We start from the raw sequence: 23,348 nt of genomic DNA, 5'->3' as shown, positions 1-23,348 counted from the left end.
CTCATTGCTCTGTAGGCAGGAAAACTTGACTGCAGGCCATTATTAGCAGTACTATTCCAGACCTTCTTCAAATCTCTTTCCTGCCAAGCTATCAGAGCCTTTATGTGGTTCTGGACCCAATTACAGGAACACTTGCCAGAAAATTATGGTCATGAAATCATCATATACTGACAGCTACCACCTACACAGACACAGAAACAAGGCAGCTAATGGGAGGGAAATAAGACATCGGCCATGTAAAACTGGTTAGCAGGATGGAACTGGTTAACATCTAAAAAAAAGAAAGAGACAGATCATGAAACAGCACTCTTTACTAAGAGGTATCCAATTTCAAATGCCCCAAGTAGCATCTGAGGCATAATGAAAATCCTAAAGGAGAGAAAACTATTCTAAATAGCATTGCTGATTGATAGAAGTTATGCAACCTATGCTACTCATCCCTCTGAAATTGTATTTTGCATGCTTAACCCTACAAATCATATCTCCAGTTTTAAACCTGAAAATAGAGTATTAAGAATATATTTTCCTTCATTTCTGAATGCTATATATGGTCATCACTTGTTCTACTTAAGACCACAACTGGTAGAAATCTGCTTCTTTTTCATTATGACACAGAGAGCACTTATCAAGCAACAGTATATGATAAAAAAAAACAACTTTTCCCATGAAGCAGAATAGTTTTGTATCTGAGACATAAATTAGGTCTCAAAAGTCTAGGGATTAAATTGTACTTTAAATGCATTTAAAGCTGTTTATTTGAAGTTATTCACTGAAATAATTTAGTCCATTTAATTGTAAATATATCTACACTGATGTATAATTCAACCCTAAATAACTTATTAGAAAGATCACCTGGTCGTGGCAGTCAATATCCTTAAAGGCATCTTGTAAAGAGTATGAAGATTAACTTAATTTAGTAGAGGAAGAGAGAGAAGACTTATGAGAGACGAGCTGTTAAGGAACCACGGCCCTATTTGCAATGACAAATCACAAAGATGAGCACTGCTGAATTGCAAGTGTAGCTGTGATTCTACTTGCAAAAGAAAAATATATACATATATGTGTGTGTGTATATGAGAGTAGGGACATACAACACCTAGGTTTTATGTCTGCCTTTTCTTTTGATATGATTTTATTCCAATCACTTGAAAAGCTGGAAAATTAAAAGCAATGTTATGCAGTTCTGAGAATTTCTGCACAAGTTTTAACCTAGTAAAAAAACAGTTTCAAATAAAAGAATTATCTAGCTAAATCTCTAGGTTAATTACAATAATTCATCCATATGCTTAAGGTTAATCACCAGATTACTTATAGAACTAACAAATTCCCTACTTCCTTCTGCAACTAAAAGCTGGCAAGCTAATCAACCTGTAACGGCACAACAAAATTATGCTTCATCTCCATTTCAAGAATAACCACTGAATCAAACATTAGTTAGTGCTGGAAAGCACCCTAAGATTGTACAGATCCAACCTCCTGCCAAAATGAAATTATTTCTTTAAAAATAAGGTGGTTTCTTTTTTAGAAAATCTTAGTGTAACTTGAAAAAAATGGTATTACATGTTTTAACAAACAATCTGAAATATTTCAAGGAAAATAAATTAAGTGAGCTGCTCTAAGTTACATGTGTTCACTAACATCACTCAATTGCTTAAGTGGACATGAATTTATACAAATCAACACAAGTTTTCAGGCTTATTCTATAACTGCCAGACTTAGGTCTGGCTCACTTCAACATGTAAGCTGACCAGCTTCTGTTGCTCCCATATCAGAGTCAGAAGGAACTGTGTCTATTTTTTATATAGTCTTTTCTGAGTTCAACACTTTGTCATTGAACAGTCATAGATAACACAATGAGACTCCCTGCTGGTAACCCATATATCTGCAGTCTGAAGTAATAAACTTAGAAGAAGTGTAAAAACCTAACAAATTAGAATACACCTAGTAGTCAAAACCTAATTTGTAGGATTTATATTTTTAAAATTTTGAGCAAATCTGAATGCAGAATAAATCCCAAGAAACAGGACCATCCTTCAAAAGTTATTTTACAGTAGCAATTCTAAAAGCCTTCATTTCAATAAGTTTTTAGTTACTACAGTCTTAATCACCCAGAATCAAAATAAACTCTCAAAAGCACATAAGAGCATCCCCAAGCAATTCAAATTATAACAGTATAACTTAAAAAAAGTACTTTGACTATTTCTAAAGCATTTCAAATACACTTAAAATGTATTTTCTTTTGTGTCCTTAGGTCTACTTGCAAAGTTTGCTTTTTAACTCCTTTATGCATCATGAAAAGTCTGGCATCCACTCAGGAATACTGACTGAATGACTGGAGAAGTCTGTAGTTAAGAGCTAATACTGCCTTGCTTCAGTATTCTGTGTCTAACAGAGACTACAATCAGCAAAACTGGAAACTGTTCAGTCTTCCTTCATGCAACACTAGTTTCATTCCCGTATATTCACTCAGGATTGACCCCTTAAAGGGTCCCATTCTGGTGTTCCTCATTAGATGTCCTTATCCACATTTGCCAATTGTGGCAGTCCATTTCCAATGTGAGGATTAAAGCTCAGTATGTAGAGTTAGAGATAGTACCTCATTCCCTACTAGACTTTCCAGAGTAATCACCATAATTCAAGTAATTTAATCTTATATCCAGTACAAATTGTATAAATCTACTGCAAAATTTCCAAAGCTCATCTCCAATGTATACAAGAGTGGCAGTGTACTGTCACAGAATTGTAGTATCATTTAGGTTGGAAAAGACCTTTAAGATCATTGAATCCAACTGTTAACCCAACACTATCAAAAGTCACCACTAAACCTTGTCCCCAAGTGACAACACCACTACCCTGTTCCAATGCTTGATAAACCTTCTAGTAATGTATATTGAGGACGCTCATTACATTTTCAAAAGTTGTTTAGCATGAAATTCCCTCTAAATTACTTTCACTGAAGAACATAAGAAAATGTAAGAAATATATTACTAAATCTGGCCATAGATCAATTTAGTCCTGTATTCAGCCTTTGTTCACAACAGTAATGCTAACCGAGTCTTGCCATGATGGCTTATTCCTTCCAATCCCCCTTACTATCCACAACTGTCATTTAAGAGAAGTCATAATGCCTACTGTACTTCCTATCTGCTTATGCAACCTCCTAAATATTAATTTTATCATTTTTAAACCTGCCCCCACAATCTCCTGCAACAACAGATTCCAGAATATATTTGAACAGTAATCAAAATGAAGTATTTTAATTTTAAACATAATTTGAGCCACTTCCAACAAAAGCTTCCACGAGGTTTTGATGAGCAACAGCTCAAAATTCAACTTATCCACCATCTTAAACATTTTTTCAAACTTTGATCACATCCTATCCCCATTTAGACCTCTTCTCTCTAGACAGAAGACTGCCAGTCACATAAAATTTTTGCTTCCAGATCTCTACCAAATGTTGCATTGAGTACTTTCTCAAGATCTTAAAGAATGATAGGACACAATATTAAAACACAGTCTAAAAAAGCCCTGACAAAGATAGACCTCAATACTCACCCATCATTAGAACATGTTAAAAATTCTTCCTTTATCTTTGGATGCCAACAGCCTGAATTGAGCATTGCTGTGTGACCCTAAGGAAATAAAAACAAAGAGGTATTATGTTTCGCAAGATGTTCTTTTTTCCAAATTTTACTCCAAATCATTCAAGTGAAATCACATGAAAGCTGAAGTACAAATCAGACCTTTCTGGCAATAGTAATGGATGACTGACATTACAATGAATTAACAGACTATGTATGCTAATCCATTACACCATTGGTTCTTTTCATTTTGAATTAGGAAAACCTGCTATTTACACACATCCCCTTTTTCTCTTGGGAGAACTGTAATACAAAGAAAGGATCAAAAAACAGGTACCAATACAGTGTTATGCTAATTGTTCCGAGTTAAATAAAAAAGCCAAGAGTAACAAATTACCACAGTGACACGATGTGTATAATCAATGCCAAACTATACTAGCCAAAGACCTTGTTGGAGAAAACTAAGTAAACAGAATTCAAGAGTCAACATGTCAGCCCTGTTTGTTTAGGATAGAAAAAAACAGAACGGAAGGATTTTATCCCAAGTAAACAAGTGCCATTTTGTTAACCATCAATATAAAACATCTTTTTCCAGTTGGCTTTTCTTTTTTGAAGTACAGGAACATCCTCATTGACTACACTTAAAAAGGAATTTGGAAACTACTCCTGGCAATGCTGGAATCACTTCAGTTTGCCTTCAGCACAAATATGGAGAGGAATACTGAAAAGTTAATGGAGCTATATAACAAATACTTTAGCATTTTGACTGTTGGACCAAAATATGCTGGAATTCTAGAAGGTTACAAGAGTCTGTAAAGGAAACTGAATTATTTTTTAAGTAAACAGAACTGAAGCATGTTACTATTTGATCACTTTATATATGTATCACTAGCAAAAAGAAATAATCTGATAAGAACAGCATTTAGCCTAGTTACTTGGCAATATACAAGAAAAAATCATGAGTTTGAGCAGTTATCATCAGTTTGAGATTTTATAATTACTTTTTAGGTTTAAGCTGTCTTAAAACCAAAATGAATTTATGTTAACAGAATATTTGCCTTACATAGTTTGTGAAAATACTAAGGCAAAGTAGTCAAAACCCAACCATTTAAAGATACTTCAAAAATATTAATCAGTCCATCTCCATTTGCATTTTTAGCTACTATTAAAACTGCACACATTGCTACTTATTACTCTTAATAATTTGTGGCATGCAAGTAAGAATAATCACATTGCCTTGAAAGAAGTAAATTGTAACAGCGAAGGAAAGGAGGGTTGAAGAAAGCAATATCGACCAGATCAAGAGTTTCTTATTTTTTCTTTTTCACAGTCTGGACAAGTGTATGGGAGAAACCGAAAATTTTTATGAGATATACTGTTAAATAGATGAATTTGTTCTAGCTTCAGAGAAACATTAGTTGGAAGAGACCTTTTGAGTACACCTAGGTCACTCTCCTGCTCAAAGCCAGATTTATAGCCAACAAACAGATCAAGTTAGCTATGGGTCTTGAAAATCTCCATGGATAAAGGCTCACAGCTTCTAGCATGTAACAATGGGGGGACTACTGCATCCTAGAGACAGGGCTATGCATTATTCTTCTTACTACACTTCATGTGGTTTCTCATTAAGAGAAAAACTACACCACTTAGTTTTCAGGCATTCAAATAATTCTGACCTTACCTTTGTGTTTGTCATATCCACAATGTACTGGTCTCCTTTTATGCATTCCATTACTGGGAAGCCATCTCTGTCAAGAACTTTTGCCTGAGAGTTTCCAGAGACAACAAGAATGACATCTCCTGTGCTGCTATACTGTAAAGATCTAATTTGATGACTAAAACAAAAAGAAAAAAAAATAAAAACATTAGCTCCTATGAGCCTAGACTAAAACAAAAGCGTCAATAGTTAGACAAATTATTGATTGCATAAACAGACCCATGTACTTTCCTATATCAAAAAGGTGGGACCCCCCACCAGTAATGAATGGATTAAAGCTTTTTATTCCTCACGTGTGTGTGTATGTGTGTTTGTGCACATATAATGTTTCCTTCTTCATACACAATGCACATAAAACTGTAAACATAATTTAAAAACTTGTCACTGCTGGCAAGCAATTTAAAGAAGGCTCTTATAACACCACCATAAGAATAGCATGTGCCAGATTCAGCTCTTCAGGGTTGACATTCTTTTTCTTCTTCTCAAAAGCAACATGTGGATTCACATTAATCCATAAATTACAATAAAAGAATGTTGTACAGCGGAGTTTTATGGAAGACTACATTGCTCACTTGCTGGAAAAGTTCTCTTACATATGTCTTCTATTGATTGAGAAAACCATGAAAGACATCATGAAATGCAAGGCAACAAAATTCTTTTACTGAAAATGGGAGGATGGCTGATGACTGAGTTCATTTATCCCTCTGATCCACCACCCAGATATATTCCATTAAAAGGATGGCAAAGAATGCAAACCTGTCTATCCACTCTACACCTGCCAGAACTCATATCCTGAACATGCACAATAACATTACGTCATATTAGCTATTCAACTCTGCCACTAAATTAATCCCAAATTAAAGACTGTGTTGCATTTGCCAGCTAGATTTACATTCCTATAGCATCCCAACTATTCTCAAAGTAGTATCTTCTTTCTTGTGAAGAACATAACCATGCACATTCAAATCCTAGGATTTTTAACACAATTTTACGTAAGTCAAAAAAACACTCAGGTGATCAACAAAAGCAAACATGCAACTTTTAAGGTAATAATTAAATATTTTGTGTCTTGCACTGTAGCAACTTCATCACATTCAGCAGTAGGTATTATCTGTTAAATCTGACCTCAAACTGTGAGTTAGTACACAAAAACATTCTAATACATATTCTAATACATATGTTCTAATAATTCTAATACATAGTTCTGCATTAATCATAGTAATATAAAGTAAGCATAAGTTTCTCTTTCAAAAAATGTCTCGCAAAACTGATTACATTATGATTCAAAAGCCAAAAACTGCGTCAAGCACCCCGTATTATCTAATTCAAACTGGCAGCCAAATTGGCCCATGTATTATAAACTCTGATTTTTAGTAGAAAGGAGACACTCAAATCTGGGCATTTCTAAAACATATGACGAGCAATGCCTGAAAAAGCATCCTGAGCCTCAAGAGCAAAAATGGATACTTGCTCAGAAGATTAAACAAAATTTTTTTTTGTATTAAACAAAAACCACAAGAAAAACTGTATCTTAAGTCTTGAATATTCCCTTCAAACAGTTGATAAAACTAAAGAATGCACCAAACTTTAGAGCTAAAAGCATTATCTTAGGAATTAAAAATTTTCCCCCAGCTATACTCTTGGCATATTCACAATTCACAAAACCTCAAAATATTCATGAGCCCCACCTGAGTACACAGCATGCAGAATGAAGTACCTATCTAGCTTTCTGATACTGAAATTGTCAAAAGAAAATACCCGATACATCTACAAAGCACATCTTCATGCTTTCCACTTCCCATTTTTGAAATATAAGAACCAAAAAGGAACACTTAAAAACTATGTTAAAAGATCATTTTTGCTTGATAGATACATCATGCATTCAGAGGGTCTGATCACTACATCTGATCAAATAGCTTGCCCAGAGCTAAATTCTGATTTCTGAGAGAATCCGTAATATGTAAAGGACCACAGAGTCTGAGAAAACTGTTTTTCAGACACTGAAGTACTGAAATTAAAACTAAAGACATTAATACTGTCAGGATGGCACTGTTCATAGTTTGACTACTACTGTCTCATTACTTTGTATTTCAATACCAGAGTGTTAGAACAAAAGTTTCTTCTAACAAGGAAAAGAACCTGAGAATATAACTAATAATTCATCAAATCAGTGATGTAAAAAAATAATCTGAGAGAAAGGATTTTCACGGCTTTGATGTAAAGTTAAAAAAATGCCAAAACTTTGTGACTGTGCAATACAGCTTTTAAAATCGCATCCAAAAATTGGCTCTATAAACAAGGTATTTGCAAAGCTTTGCAGATGTTTTCTGGAGTATGACCAACAGTGAGGCTTTGAAGAGGTAGTTCTTAAAGAACATTTTTATTAATGTTAAAGCAGAAATATTTGGAAACTTAGAAAAACAGTTCCCCTTAACAGCATTAATCCAGGACTTTTTGGTATAAAACTGCCAAATGTGCATAGTACTTTCTGCCGGGACAGAGCTACATACATGGGAAGAATCACTGTGACACACAAATAATTTCTACATACATAATACAGCTTTGACTTACCACTGACTCTGCCTTTAACACTGAGGTGCACTTTGAAGATACCAGTTTTTTTTTCATGCTCTTTTCTTTAACCTTACATCCCAAATCCAAGGAGAAATTAACAAGAGTAACCTGATACTATGCTACAAAATGAAGCCTGGACAATATAAAATTGTTCTCTAGGGTTTTTATTCTTAAAATGAAATTAAATTTACAGCTCCAGAACTGGATTTCTGCTAACACCTAAAGCCTCCATACCAGAATTCCTCAGAATTCTTTGAAAGTAAGGTCTGTTAATACTAATAGTCCTTGCAATAAATTCTATAGTGGAAAAGGTAATCTAAGACATATATATATATATATATGTATACACATAGGTGTAAAAAGCTATATAATATTCCATATATTGCTCACCAGCATGCCTCAGTGTCAGCATAAGCAACTTTTTAAGTCTGAATATTTTTTAAATTTTTTCTATACTTCAACATATGCAAACCACAATAATGTACATTTCACCAAAACCATCCCTACAGAAACACTTATGAGTGGACAATGGACAGGGATACTGGACACTGTCAGGGATAACAAGCACTTGCAACTCATATTTTACCACTAGTTTCTGTAAAAGGGAGGCTACAAATCTATTTGAAAGCTGCTTCCTTGCACTGGAACATTAACATACACTGTACTTGTGGGTTTTACACTATATTTATGTCTTATACCATTATTACAGAGTACTACTAAATGCGAGTGCACTCTTCTACTCAGTTTGGAAATACTTAAAACACAGTTAAAATAATCTCCTACTGTGGCAGTCTATCAGCTCTTTCTTACTGCTCAGTTATGACAAAGAGGAAAATACCATTTGTATTGCACTAACCATGTAAATGAGACTCATGGCAGAGACATCTGAATGTGACTTCATATTTGGAGAGTCTCATTTATTTCAAAGCAACATGTTTACTAACAGTTTAATATAAATGTACCCATCATCAGTCTGCTATAACGAGGTAAGTCTGTCACAGATAAATCATATAATGAAACATCGTGCGCTTTCTATTTTCCTGATTCTTCACTTTAGAACACCCCTTCTATTTTGCTCATAACTCAGGCTAAAAGTCCCAACTTCTTTTCCTCTTTCATTACCCAGATTCTTGCTACATCTGTAATTAGTCATACACATGCCAATCTTCCGAAATTACAAAAATTCTTTGAAACTTAGACTTTCCAAGGACTTACTGCACAGAATAAACTTTGTCCCCTTTTTGTAAGAGTATAAACGTATCCTGCATAGTGCACATTAGACATTAGAAAGTACACTGCTAAAAAAAACTTGTTATCTATTTATGTATTAATGATTCTATCTGAAAGTTTGCTGTGTATGATAAATGCACTCCTTTTGAAGGAGTTCTGCATTCCAGTTCTCCAAAATAAGTAAATACATAGCTATTTACACTAAAAGAGACAGCAGACTCACGTTTCATAATGCACACGATGTAACTATTAATTTATCATCGCAACACAAAGAACCAGTACTTCCAGGATTTAGTGAACACTAGATACCCCACACACACACTCAGAAATACTGGCAGCAACCACATAACCTCTTCACAGAGAGGTCAACTGTTTTAATTACTTCATTAATTTCATATAAGCAGAGTAATATGGAAAATGAATTCTAGTAATTTCTATGAAACTCAACCTGTCTCAATGACACAAAAACCACAAAACCACGAAATAGGATACAAAAGCTATTTTACATGTCTTCATACCTACCATTCACAAGGCTGGAGTGACCGAAAAGCTTGCAGAGAAGCATCCATTCCAGCAAAATCCCAAAATTTAACATCATAGTCATATCCACCAGTTATCAAACGGGCACCTGAAGGATCTAACCCCAATGCAGAAACCTATAAAGAAATTAAATAAAGAAATAAATAAAAATTAAGGTTATTCAGCTTTTCTTTTCTACAAGTCTTCAGGTGTCACCAAAACACACTACTACTAAAATAAAAAAACCCAAACAATTCAGTCTGCTGGTTTCTTCCTAAAGTATGTCAGTATTTCATTAGTAGTGGATTTTCATGACTTTGTATAATGCCCAAGTATTCTGGAAAGGGTACGGAGAATGACAATAAACCACGCAAGAGAGCTAGTTTCTAATCATCTCATTGCAGAAACTGGATATGTTTTATTTCCATAAAAAAACTGTACCCTAAACTTTTCTCAAAGGTACAAATAATATTAACAATAAGAGACTGAAATGGCATTTAAACATCACCAGTTCAAGATTTTGTGCTAGTTTATTCTAAGCAACTCATGTACATACATATGCTGTTTGGTTCTGAAAAGAAAAATAAAGTATAAACTTACTTAAAAAAATCCTATTTTACCTAAAAAAAAAGATCAGAAAAATTTGCTTCATATACAAAGCTTGATGCTGAAAACTACCGAGAACTTTGAGGAAAGAATGCTTAATGCTCACTACTCTCATTTGTTACCCTTAAATCAAAGGTTGATTAAAATCGGATTTATATTTTAACCCTCTATTTGAAGAACTTTATTAGTGTACAAATCACCATATGGAGAAGTGACACTAACAGAATTTTATTTTCCCGATTATATACTACTTTGTGCTATTCCTAAGAACGAATTACATGCCACGGAGTGCTTGTATCAGAGTGACATATTCAATTTTCAAATAAAATAAAAGCAACTTCATACATGAAAAAGAAAAGCTCTTTTTACCATTTAGTGCAATTTTTAAATCCCGTTCATTTAATATGATTTCTAGCATGCAAAAAATGGCCTTCTTCAAATTAATAATGCATTCAATAAATGCATTCAAGTGTTCTATCCCACAATAACAAGTATAACAAGGACCATCTGTAATATGAGACATAAGAAAGCAGATTCTTCAGAATACCTCTTACTGTGTATTCATACCTACCTATGTAACCTGATTATGTATTCTTTTTCATACCCTACCTATGTAACAAAAGAGTAAAACAAAAGGAAAAAAACGCTAAAGAAATTTATATATTGCTGAAGTCTCACTGGGAAAAGTAACTCTTATTGCACCCCAGAGGCAAGGCAAAGAAATCTATCTGGTTTCTGGAAGGAATCTCCAGCTTGCTTCTGAAAGCTTTTCAGCTGCACAGGAATAGAGTCATCAGCAAACCCACATTCATTAGACTGAAGGGGTACAAATGGGATACATAAGTTTAGCTGAAATAGAGTACACTGTATGAACGTAATGAGAAGACTATTTTCAAACACTGAGGTGAAACCCCGATAAAGATCTTAAGTTGCACACATCCTTACATGTGTGCAATGACAGAAGCAGTTTCATTATTCTAAAAGAAGAGTCCTGCAGAAGAGCTGTTTTGGTTTTTTTTTAATTAACTGCATCCAGTCTAGTCCAACTTTGCTGAATATACCTATATTATAATTCACTTCTACTCTAGGTGACGACAGATGCATTCTCATGCAGTTAAAATACCTCCAAGGTTTTAACTTCCATTTTACAAAGCCTTTTAGTTAGAAATAAACTGAGCAAATGTTTTCAGAAGCCAACAGCAGATTTACTCTTGTAATTTAGAGGAAAATAATTAAAATATATAAAATGTATTCAAGAATCAAGCATACTGAGGAAGCAATTACTGACACATGTAGAAAAGGAAAATAGCTTCCAAATCCTAGTATACACAGAAATTATGTGAAGACGTTGCATGTAATAGTATGCATATTTTACACATCTTCTAAGAGAATTTTTTTCTGTTTTCATTTATAATTCATTACGTTTTCTTTCCTCTATGCCTGTATGTCTAGCACTAAGACAGAACAATTGGGTAAGCCTTACCACCTCTCCAAAGTCTAAGAGAGACAACAGAGTTTGATGCCAGACTAATGATTTGACATTTCTGAAAATATTACATAAACAGGAAATAAGAGTTTTCTTTAGAATCTAATACAAGAAAATTATATATTTCCTTGGATTGTTTAAAGCCTCATGAGAAAGCATTTTGCTCAACTAGTTTTTCTATTTTTCTTTTTCTTTCCCCCCCTCTCCAAAGAAACTTTCAGAAGTGCCATAAGTACAAATCCTATTAACTAGCTGGCAGTGTCTTCACAGGGATATAACAACAATAAAACAAATTGGGAAAGGATTTGGAAATAGATTCAAGGCTCTTCATAGCCAGAAAATAAACTCCATAGTACAAAAATAGATCTTCTATCAACCAGCACATAAAAACAGTTGGAAAATGAGATTACCCAGAGATAAAAATACTGACTACAGAACAGTACAGTTCCAAGTCAGAGAGAGGTTTTTTAGAAGAAGTAAAGGAGCAATATTGGAGGTGAAACCTAGAAAAGATACATTCAAAAACAAGGAAGAACAAAGTTTCGAGAAATTAAAAATGGTATGTAAAAGGAAGTTAAAGATTCAAGGAAAATGAGGGAGACCTGTATTCTTTAAAATCCATGAACAGTCAAAGAAAGGTATAGGTTAGACCTATGTCTAGTTTAAGAAGGTCTAGCCCAGAAGAGGAACACTAACAATTGCAGGTAGGATAGTTGACAGAAAGGAAGAAGAAAATGAGACTTCGATTGAGTTAAATAGAGCCATGTTTGGGTTATTACAAAAAATCAAAGAGGCAGGCCTAAAACACACTTTCAATTGCAATAAGGCAAGAGCTACACTAACATTACAAATAAAGAAAAATAGCTAGGTTCTTGATCTTCAGCTGACAATAATCATGGGCTAACTTATTTCATAGACTAGCTCAGTTCTAGGAAAAACAAAACGTGTTACCACTTACTGCTTTTGTCCCATGTTGTAGTGTAATTTCATGAGAATCTGGAATTTTCTTGACAGGGTTCTAGAATGAAAAGAAAATCCACATCAGTAAGAACAGTGCTATGACCAAAATAAAAAAAACACATTGTTATTTCCTTTAAAATAAAAGGTTATAAAATAGGTTAGTTCCTTTTTAGGTTCTTTCCTTTTTTAAGAAAGAGACTAATTCCAGATTTTTTCATGGATATACCCTCAAAAATATTAGAAAGAGCTATTAAAATATATGAAATATATAGATATATGAATATATTAATATGTAAGCATATTAATATATGAAATGCATTAAATTGTTTAGGTTCTTATTCATCGATATTTAATATTGAATTGTGATTTAGTCAATCCATCACTATGGATGTGCTCTAAGAAGTTAACAAAATTAATTAAAAAAATCTAGTCATTCATTACAAGAGCTAAGTTATCTATGTGGTTCAATAAGATCATGGACTGGCTTCCCATTCCACTTGTGACATTACTCATGGGTCTGCACAACTGCCACTTTGACAACAGCCATAACAGGGTCAATGTAATTCAGGCAATTATAGGGAAAGTCAGGCGAAGGAAGGTGAATATGTGTTGAGTGGTTATCTTCCAGAGTAACAGGTACACATATACAAGCCCCACCTCCAGGAAAGTGACTAGACATCACCTACTGACGAGAAGCAGAGAATAAATCTTTTGAATTCTTTTGCTTCCATGTGTACCCTCTTCTTTTGCTTTATTAAGCTGCCATTACCTTGATCCATAAGGTTTTTTCCATCTGTCGTGGTTTAAACCCACCCACTAACTCAGAACCATGCAGCCGCTCACTTACTCCCCCCTCCTTCTTCCTACCCCGGCACCCAGGGGGATGGGGAAGAGAGTCAAAAGAAAGTAACTCCCATGGGTTAAGAGAAGAACAGTCCAGTAACTAAGGTATAACACAAAACTACTACTGCTACCATGAATAATAAAAATGATAAGGAAATAACAAGGGAAGAGAATACAACTGCTCACTACCTGCTAACTGATACCCAGCCCGACCCAAGCAGTGATCTAGCCCTTCTGGGTAACTCCCCCAGTTTATATCCTGTGCATGACATACTGTAGTATGGAATACCCCTTTGGCTAGTTTGGGTCAGGTGTCCTGTCTCTGCTTCCTCCTGGTTTCCCCTCCTCCCTGGCAGAGCGTGGACCTCAAAAAGTCCTTGGTTGGAGTAAACATGACTTAGCAACAACTAAAAACATTGATGTTACCAGCATTGTTCTCAGGCTGAAAATCAAAAACACAGCACTGCAACAGCTACTAAGGAGAGAAATCACAGCTACTGCTGAACACAGGACACCATCTTATTTTCTCCCCTCCTTGTCCTCCTGAGGAGGGGCATGATAGAGAAGCTTGGTGGGCAACTGGTGTGCAGCCATGCTCAATCCATCACAAGTTTACAAATAGCTACACATGACATTGTGAAAGGTATAGCCCACATGGCATTAAAAGACACTTCAAGAGACACAGTGGTTTACAAGCTACAAAGCACCTGGACAAAGATACAACTTCAATATGAAGTTTTCCATGCCTCATTATTCCCTGCACTATAAATTGTGTTTGTTGATCTTGGGATACAAAAAGCTGAGCAACTGGTGCTGCCTTTACTTGCTTCCAAGCACATTCCTAAAAAAACAGGTGAGAAAAAAGGAAACAGCTTCCAGATTCACATTGCCATCACTCACAACAAAACATATACTACTTCTGTTAATAAAAGGCTTTCACATAAACTATCATTGCTGAAAGAAGAAACACCATTTTGATCATTCATTCTCACCTTAATCACTACAAGGTCCCTTATTTTGTATTCCAACCCACTTACTGGAATATTATAAGGTTACTCATTTCATACACCTTACCAGGAAAGTAGGTATTGTATGTCTACATTGTGTCAGCACTGCATTTTGAGAGGATGTCTTACCTACTTTAAGAGTTCCTCCAATAATCCAAAGAAAAAATTAACTATTAATAAATATTAATAAACAAAATGTACTAGAACAAACTTCTTTAACTCCTAGGTCCTCCAGGTGACAATAATCAAATCCCTCTTTTAATGAGAGGAGCAAGTCACTAAAATAAAACAGAGCACTTTGCAATGCACTCATGTTGAACACTTATCTTCAAGAGAGAAGAACTGATAGGAATGCATTCTGCCACCCGATAAATCAAGCAACCTGAGCCTGAAAGTTAGACATCTGGCGAGTGCCAGAGGTGCTACTCTCTGCAGTGTCCAAGGGATGCATGACTGTTTAGATTATTCAAAACAAAAAATTGAGATAACATCCAGGAATGTATCTTGGCATAACACCTTTAGATTAGCTAACCATTTCAAAAAAACCCATGCTGGCTTATTCTATTTTAGTAACTATGAACTTCCTAAATGATTGAAAACACTCTAAGTAGCTCTAACCTACAAGTGCTTGTATGCACAAAAAAAATCAGATGCAACTACCATTGTTCCATTTATTAGATACCAAAGAATAAGAAATGCCATAAATTGTTTTTTTTCAAACTATCAAAGGAAAATATAGTTAATATTTTTAATGCTGAATATCAGGATGTAATGTATATTGAAATATTACTGTAAGTCTGAAAAAACAAATTAGAGTTTGTCCAAAGTCTACCTGCACTTCCAGGTATTCCAGTTATTGCTTGGATTTCAGCTGTTAAGTTCCCACAACTTTGTCAAATTATTGAAATTTACTGTTTCGAGAATGCTGTTCTGGAAAATTTGTATTCTAATTAAAACTACATGATTTTAAATCTTTACAGGATTTTTGTTGGCTTTCTTTTTCCTTAAACCAATATGCAGAACCAGTAAAGAAAAAAAATTAGTGTTAAAATCTCTAAAATTCTTAATTCCCTGTCTTACACATTAATGCCCATTAAATCTGTGAAATACTAAATTCTAGAAGCTCACAGGTTTTCCTCAAAAATCTGTCTTACCTCTTAAATAACTTACCTCTTAAATAACATCTGCAAGGGGATATTACAAGACCAGCATCACATCTGCAGTTTGCTGCTACTTTTTTTCCCAAAGAATTCCAGCCTTAGCTGACTGTTAAGCTCCGCCGCCTGATTCTACTCACTGCACCACTGTCCCTAAATACTGTGATTTTTTTTTGTTCCTTTTGGGAGCTTCTATATCCTCAAGCAATATTCAGAAAATATGTCACTAGAAACCACAGGCTTGAACTACGTCAGAGCCTCCGAAATCTCTTGAGAAAAATCAAAGGCAAAACAAAAAAAAAAAAAAGTAAGCCAATGATGTAGGCCAAACCAGTCATGGAGGGATTAGATGCAAAAGGTAAAAAAAATGGTCAGAATTTGTATTTCTACATCCTACAACATATCCTTCAATAACCTTGGGATTGTGAATATGGGCGATAAAAATCTCTGGGACTTGACTGAAGACATAGGGATACAGGAGGTGAGAAAATAACAGGCTGGTACCTTTTCGATAAACGGAACATTTGGACTGGGAATAAAGGTCCTACAGGAATAATAAAAAAATACAGTAAACAGCATCAGAGGAATTTGCAATTCAACCTTTATCATCTGTTAGCCTAACAGACTGGGCATCCAAAAGACATTTCAGAATTAATTTTGAATGACCGTTTGGGGTTAACACGATTAAATTATGTTCACAGGTTACATGGATAAAAGCAATGACTATGAAAAACAAAACTGAAATTCCAAAAACATATTCTGCTGACCTCACACACACAGTATCTGTGAACTGCACTAAAAATACCCCTACAAGTCCTCCAGCTTTTCATGGCTCAATCAGAGAAAGGTAAAATAATGTATTTAAGCCTAAAAGTACCTCAACTGCTCTGTTTGCAGAAGTGTGTATATCACTAAATGGAAACTATCCTTTGTGAAAGACACTTGCAAGCTATAGGTAATCTTTCACAAGTCCTTAAATGAGAACTTTCCTGGGCACCCACAAGAACACATTTTAACAGAGGATCCAATACTTTTTTTTTCCTGTTTTTGCAACGGTCCTTTGATTCCAGCTGAGAGGATCTTGCCTTCCTTAAGGATTTCAGGATTATATACTGCCCTAGAAGAAAATACTGATTCCCTTCTCTGTATAGCTCTTGTTTCTTTAGAGCTCTCCTGAAACACTGACGTATTGAAGACTTGAAGACCTCTTATTTGTGGGATCAGAGCTGTGGTACACCACGGGAAAAAAAAAGTGAAAAACTACAACAAGTTAAGATAAAGGTGAGCACTTTCTGTCATGAGGGTGAGAAAAGGTTAAAGTTGGCTTGGCTACAACTTAATTTAAATACCTTAAGCACTATATTATAAACTCCCTTCTGCTGCAAGCATAAGTGCTCACACCCTGGTCTTTTCAGTCACTGGTTTGGTACACTGCACATAGAAGATGCTGCTTGTTCATGGGCAGCAGGAAAGGGGGACAAAGCAAGAACTACACTTTACAGAGATTTCTCCATTTCTGGTGGAACTGTGGGTTTCACAGTACGAATTCAGCAGAGATGGTCTGACAAAGATGACTGCTTCCTAACTACAAGACAGATGGAATAACTGAGTCAATAACAGACAGCAGGAAAAGCTATTGGAATGGGGGGAACGGAGTAAAACAATATGGAATGGATAGAACTGCCTTCATCTACTTAAGAAAACTGCAGCAATTCAAACTTCCAAATGAAGAGCTCCCAGCAGAAAACCATGGTTTTAATCACGCAAATCTCAGGCTTTCAAACAATTGAGAAAATTGAAGTCCCTATTTTCAAATATTTTGTTTAAATAGGCAAAATACAACAAAAAAAACCACTGAATTGTGCAGATATGCTGCTCAACCACCACCACAGAAACCTTGTTCAACTGCTACAGTATCTAGGCTTAAAAGTACTCTTCTGAATACTTCTATTTCAGAAGTTACAAGAAAAAAAAAGCAACTCATGCTTATTGTTGATTGCTAATTTCTGTATCAAATTTATCTGGTTTACAGGTCCAAGTATTCTTACTCAAACGCTATCTAAAATACAACAAAAATTCTTCTCTTTTCAGGGACAAAAGTCCATCACACATCATAGGGGGACACATGCACAAACCCCCTGTACTGGAGTTAAGTTCAGAGACACAATCATACAGTTCTTCCTCTATACCACACATCCGACTTTGTGAGCTAGTACATTTGTGTTAGTGAATGAATCGAGAGACTATTCTCATGATAATAAACAGAGTACAGAATATTGTTCCACCCTTCAATATTGACTCTGAAACACTATTACAAGAAAGATAAAATGATGTGGAGAGGATTATTCCACAGATCTGAAAGAAAATATAACTCATTCTTCTTTTCAGACTAGAATGTTTTCAACTGTTAGGCACCCAGGTGAGTTTTCCACAACAGCAGTGAATGCTGTACACAAACTGTTAAACTAGGGGGTTTCTAACTTTTTTGCACACAAACACACACTAGTGTTCATGGTTTGCTCCACAAGTTACTCCGCATGCACTGATTAGAACTCCTTCTACATCGATTAAAACCAGAGCACACAACAGGTACACTACCCTGGACTTCAGGAGAGCAGACGTTGGCCACTTAGGATCTGCTTGGTAGGGTACCATGGGATAAAGCCCTCAAGGGAAGAAGGCCCAAGAAAACCACTAAAATTCAAGGAACACCTTCTCCAAGATCGGGAGCAATACATCCCAACAAAGAGAACATCAGGCAAGAACTCCAGGAGGCCTGCATGAGTGAACAAGGAGATCCTGGACAAACTCCAACACAAAAAGGAAGCCTACAGAGGGTGGAAGCAAGGACAAGAAAGCAAGGGAGGAATACTTGAAGAAATATTGCATAGTATTCTAAAATACTACTTCTAAAAAGTGCAGGCTTTTCAAGTATTTTTCAGTATTTTCCTCAAAAACGTAAAAGTGAAAATAAATGTCTAAAATATACAATAAGGTTGCACAAGTGTAGGCTCAAGTGAAAGATGGAGCATGAAAAAACACAATGTGAGAGATGAGCAACATTTGCTCTACAGCAACAGAAAAACCGAAACATTGTTGGGTTAATAGGAGTGCGCTATCCACAAACTTGAAAGAAGCATCCAGATTTGAAAAGACATTTCAACAACTTTTAATTTCCTCTCTTTTAGGTGTTAAGAGTTGACAGATGTATTCTGATGCAGACTTGCATGTTATTAAACTCAGTTTGGCTCAGATTCATATAATCCAAGTTTCTGAATGTGATGCACCTAAACACTGAACACGCTTCAGACTTCATTTACAGCTTTCAAAAAGGGACAGATGACTCCAAAAGAAGAATTACTGTGTCAAGAAACATGAATCATATGGAGACCTCTCCTCTTTATGAATTATACAGAGGGAGCAAACCAGCTAAATTCCTGGATGAATCTGGGCCTATGTGTATGTATTATCTGCAATTTTGGCCTAAAACAATATAAAGAATATATTACAGAAAGCAGGAGGATATATACAAACACACCAGTGTTAATCACCTTGGCTGATATTCCCATTAAGCACCCTCAGTACCTATTACTCATGGAAAAAAGTAGATAACTCGTAACTCCATGGCAAATGCAGAAAACCTTAAAAGAACTATTGGAAGAGCCCTACAAAATGCTATCTCTCCCAGTTATCTTTTAATTTGGGTAACACTTAGAACTTATGTCTTGAATTTTAAGACAAAGGAGAAGCTATTGTTTTCTCTAGTGAGCTACACCACATTCCTCAAGGGTGCATTCAAGAATTAAAGAGGTGCTTGAGTAGATGAACTTCCTTAGGAATGCCTACAGGAAGCAAGTTTGTTTATTCAATATGGAAACAGTACTGTGGCTAGCTTCTCTCAACATCATGTAATTCACAGCCTCATGAAATTTTTTCTTATGATCTGAACCAGAGTGTTTAGTAAGGTTTAACCAGCAAGGGAAAAGACCTTAGATTAAATCTTCATTCCAACACATAGCTGACTAAAAATGAATTTGTAATGTTATGATAGGTCAGATACAACATCTTTTATTAGATACGGTTCAAACGGCAATTCAGAGACTGTTTCCAGACACAACAGGTAACATAAATTAAATTTCTTCTTCCCTTTCATGCCACTTAATGACACAACCCCTTCTGAAAAGACTCCAATGGTTTAAGAATTTAGAAAAGGTACTGTAACTAGAGTCTCATCTTGGTTTGCAAATATCATACTTCCGAAGTACAGTAAAAGCCTGCCTGATCCATCTCCTGGGAGATATTTTTAGATAGATTTCAGGAGATTGCTATTTTTCACCTAGATTCTAAAATCTCTTTCAGATAATTTCTAAATTTATAACAAGCCCTTGATTTATGAAGTCATAGTTTATATTAATATTTATGTCCTGGGGATTTTTTTTCACAATGTATTCTAGAGGAATTCTCCTGAGCTTTTTCTAAAGCCAGTTGTAATCACTGATAAAACTGATTCAAATCTAAAACTGCCTCCAGCCATTCAGGTTTTTTTTGCAGTTTCTGGGGGACTGATTTATTTACGCTGAGTGTTCTACTGATATTACAGATATGCTCACATAACAACCTATTTAATCTTTATCATCTCTATTTCAAATGCATATAAATACTTCGTATTTGCTAAACCAGTATGCACAATCACCAAAGGCCAAATAATAATTTTTAACTCTTTGAAGCTTAATTGTCAAATGCTTAGTTCAGATGCAAAAAGGCCTCACTAAAGCTTCCATATGTGAAATATCACATTCAGCTTGGCAAGAACTTCTGTACCGCAGATTCCACGTAGAATTCCTCCCAAGGAAGTACGCCCAAAAAGACACCTATGAAAGAACCCAGGAACACAACATGGCATGTAGAAGCAGACTGAACCTAACTTTAGTCAATGCATAACATTTTTTCAGCTTGTTAGCCAGTTCACCTGAGTATTTACATTAAACTTTCTGTAAAACGTCCTTTGTCTAAACTATACAGACACCTTTTGGCATAATTTAGGGAAAAAAGTGAAGTTCTTCTACTTGCCTTCCAAGAGAAACCTTGAAAATCAAGATTAAAGTAAGAATTCTATAAGCAGTATCCTTCTTTTTAATAATTAGAACACTCCCTTACGTTTTTCAGTCATTAGAACAGCTTCATGGCTCTCCAGATTTACCATATGTCCTAAAATGTAAGTAAGTATGTAAGAATTTCAAAACCATATATGCACAAAACTTAAAAAGCCTGAACAAACAAACAAAAACCACTCTCCCTCTACATATCAGTGGCACTATTTAGCCTTTGTAATTCATGCAGCAAAAGACAATTTTACTTATATGCTCTTCTACAGACATGCATTAGTAAGCAGCATAATTAAGTCCAACAGCAGCACTACACTCTGAATTTTAATTCTGGACTCCTCAAAACTTAAAAATCCAACGTAACCAATGAATGCTCAATACATGGAACTGCTGCCTAAGACATGGAGATAACTACAATGCAAATAAAAATGTACTTTTCTTCTCATCAAAAGAAGAGCCTGATATTCACTTTAAGACTTCTGGTGATCATGTCAGCACAGAATTTTAGAAGCATCAAGGCAACACAAATAAGAACCTCTAGACCTCTCTCATTAGTGAGCCATCTCTTTTAAACTATACATGTTTTAATGGCCAATACTAAAACAACACATCATTGGTGCAGACCATTCCTTGACCTTTTAACTTTCATTCCTGCATACCCATTTCCTCATCTGAAAAATGTGAATAAATAATACCTATCATAAGGAATCTGCTACATGCTCGGTTTTATTCAGCCATGTTGGTGAAGTTCTTCAAAATCCTCAGGGATTCTATTGCTCCTAGCAAACACAGTATAGCCAGCAAAACTAAATCACATCTCTAGAGAGAGAGAGTTGTCCACAGACACCACTTTTCAACAGTTTTTCATCTGGGAGTGTAGAAAAAGTGTTCATTCAAAAGTTTACTCCAGCATCTTAAAAGAGTCAGTAATTTATGCACACCATTCCAGTCAATACCCAATATTCCAGCTGTCTACCTAATCAATCAGGTTAAGGAATTAAAAAGGGGGGCAGGGAGGAATGGGTCTATGATGAGACTGAGCTAATCATGCAAAGATGATCTACAACCACAGGTTGAAGGCATGGGGTGGGGGTTGAAAATTACAGCATATCTAAGTTACTGCAGGAAGGAAGGCCAATTTCCTATCTAGCTCCCACAGCTGGTTCCAATTCTATTACTGTTTCGATTACTAATTCTCCCACGCCACCCATAAATTACAGTCAAAACATTAACATTTAAGCTGTCTTATAGCAGTACAATTTTATGTAATGTGACAAGAGAATAAATTACTAAGTAACACTAACTATGCATCTGGAAAGAGAAAAAGATACATTTATATTGTACAAGGATGTCCACAGTTGGAAGAAACATCTCACTCCATGCTTCACTCAGGTATATTCCTCTAATATCAGAACAAGATAGTGCATCATGTATGGCCAGATGATGCATCTCATATTGCAGTAACTCACAGTGTGCTGCAATACCCAACAACACTGAAAATAATTTTCAAAATATCAGTGCAAATACTATGCACTATCTTAAAAACCACAGCCTGTGTGAATACCTTGGTTTTACTTCAAATCTTAAAACCCATCAGTTTTAAAAGTCACACCCAAGAATTGTGATATTCACCTTCTATCCACTCATATGGTATCTCTTGCTCTACTATCAATGTCAATATCCCTCCAGCATATTGTATCAAATATACTGATGTTTATGCATGTAGTCTAAAAATTCCAAATTATTACAATTAAACCTGACAAAACACACTACTGATTACATACCTGTGTATAATGTTTATATTGCAAGCAAAATATTGCAATTGTTGAAGAAAAAAAGATATGGGTATTTCATGTCTCCTGCTGACTTAATTGGTGAAGTTAGCATGGAATCAGTAGTTCCGTTAACTACCATTCCCATAAATAAACAAGCTTAAAAAAACCCCTCTAGCAGTTCTTCCCCTGTAAGAAGCAAGTGCTTAAACATGGGTCCAACTTGCTATTTTATCGAAAGAGAAACAAAGTATGAAATAAGCCAAAAATGAGTGTCAGAGTAGCAGACAGCTTATAAACACATACTGGCTTTCCATGGGAAAAGTTGAAGTGGTGGGAAGAAATATATAACCCATAAAATACCCTGAGTGAAATGCAGTCCCAAGAATTTTTGTTCAGGTTCATTCAAATTCCCTGCCATGGATATTTTCCAGACAAGGGAGACCTTGGACATGTGATCCATGAGATGATACAGTGTAATTCTGAAACAAATGCTATCTCACCTAACACCTACTGCTGTCCCAAGCTTGACTGTTCCCCAGGCCTTTTAAGAACTTACATTTCACCTCTTGGAAGCCATGCTGAAAGGACAGTAGATAAGCTTATGTAAGCTGTATTGCCTTGAGTTTTTCAATGCCATTATTCTGTTTACAGATAAAGTATAGATTCCTAGGTATAAATCACTTGAAGGCACTTTTCTTTACAGGCTTGCTTTTTAAGTTTCCCTCGCCTTCTATATCATAAATTCAGATACTCCAGATCCTCACTTCATTTAACTACCACAGAAAACA

General features: G+C 35.3%; 1 protein-coding gene across 1 annotated transcript in view; it reads right to left on the bottom strand.

Moving 5' to 3' along the window:
- The window catches only part of WDR70 (WD repeat domain 70), a 104,889-nt gene that overhangs the window by 65,591 nt on the left and 15,950 nt on the right, over positions 1 to 23,348 (bottom strand). Inside the window, exons 6-9 of the mRNA XM_013129784.3 lie at positions 12,672 to 12,731; positions 9,625 to 9,758; positions 5,263 to 5,416; positions 3,556 to 3,632 (exon numbers count right to left, since the gene is read on the bottom strand). Of these exons, the coding sequence (XP_012985238.2) occupies positions 3,556 to 3,632; positions 5,263 to 5,416; positions 9,625 to 9,758; positions 12,672 to 12,731 (425 nt within the window). The remainder of the gene's footprint in view (positions 1 to 3,555; positions 3,633 to 5,262; positions 5,417 to 9,624; positions 9,759 to 12,671; positions 12,732 to 23,348) is intronic.

Source organism: Melopsittacus undulatus, chromosome Z (genome assembly GCF_012275295.1).
Source record: "Melopsittacus undulatus isolate bMelUnd1 chromosome Z, bMelUnd1.mat.Z, whole genome shotgun sequence".
In the NCBI taxonomy this organism is placed as follows: domain Eukaryota; kingdom Metazoa; phylum Chordata; class Aves; order Psittaciformes; family Psittaculidae; genus Melopsittacus; species Melopsittacus undulatus.
Note: the sequence above shows the minus strand (reverse complement) of the source record. Positions and strands in the feature narration are given on the sequence as shown.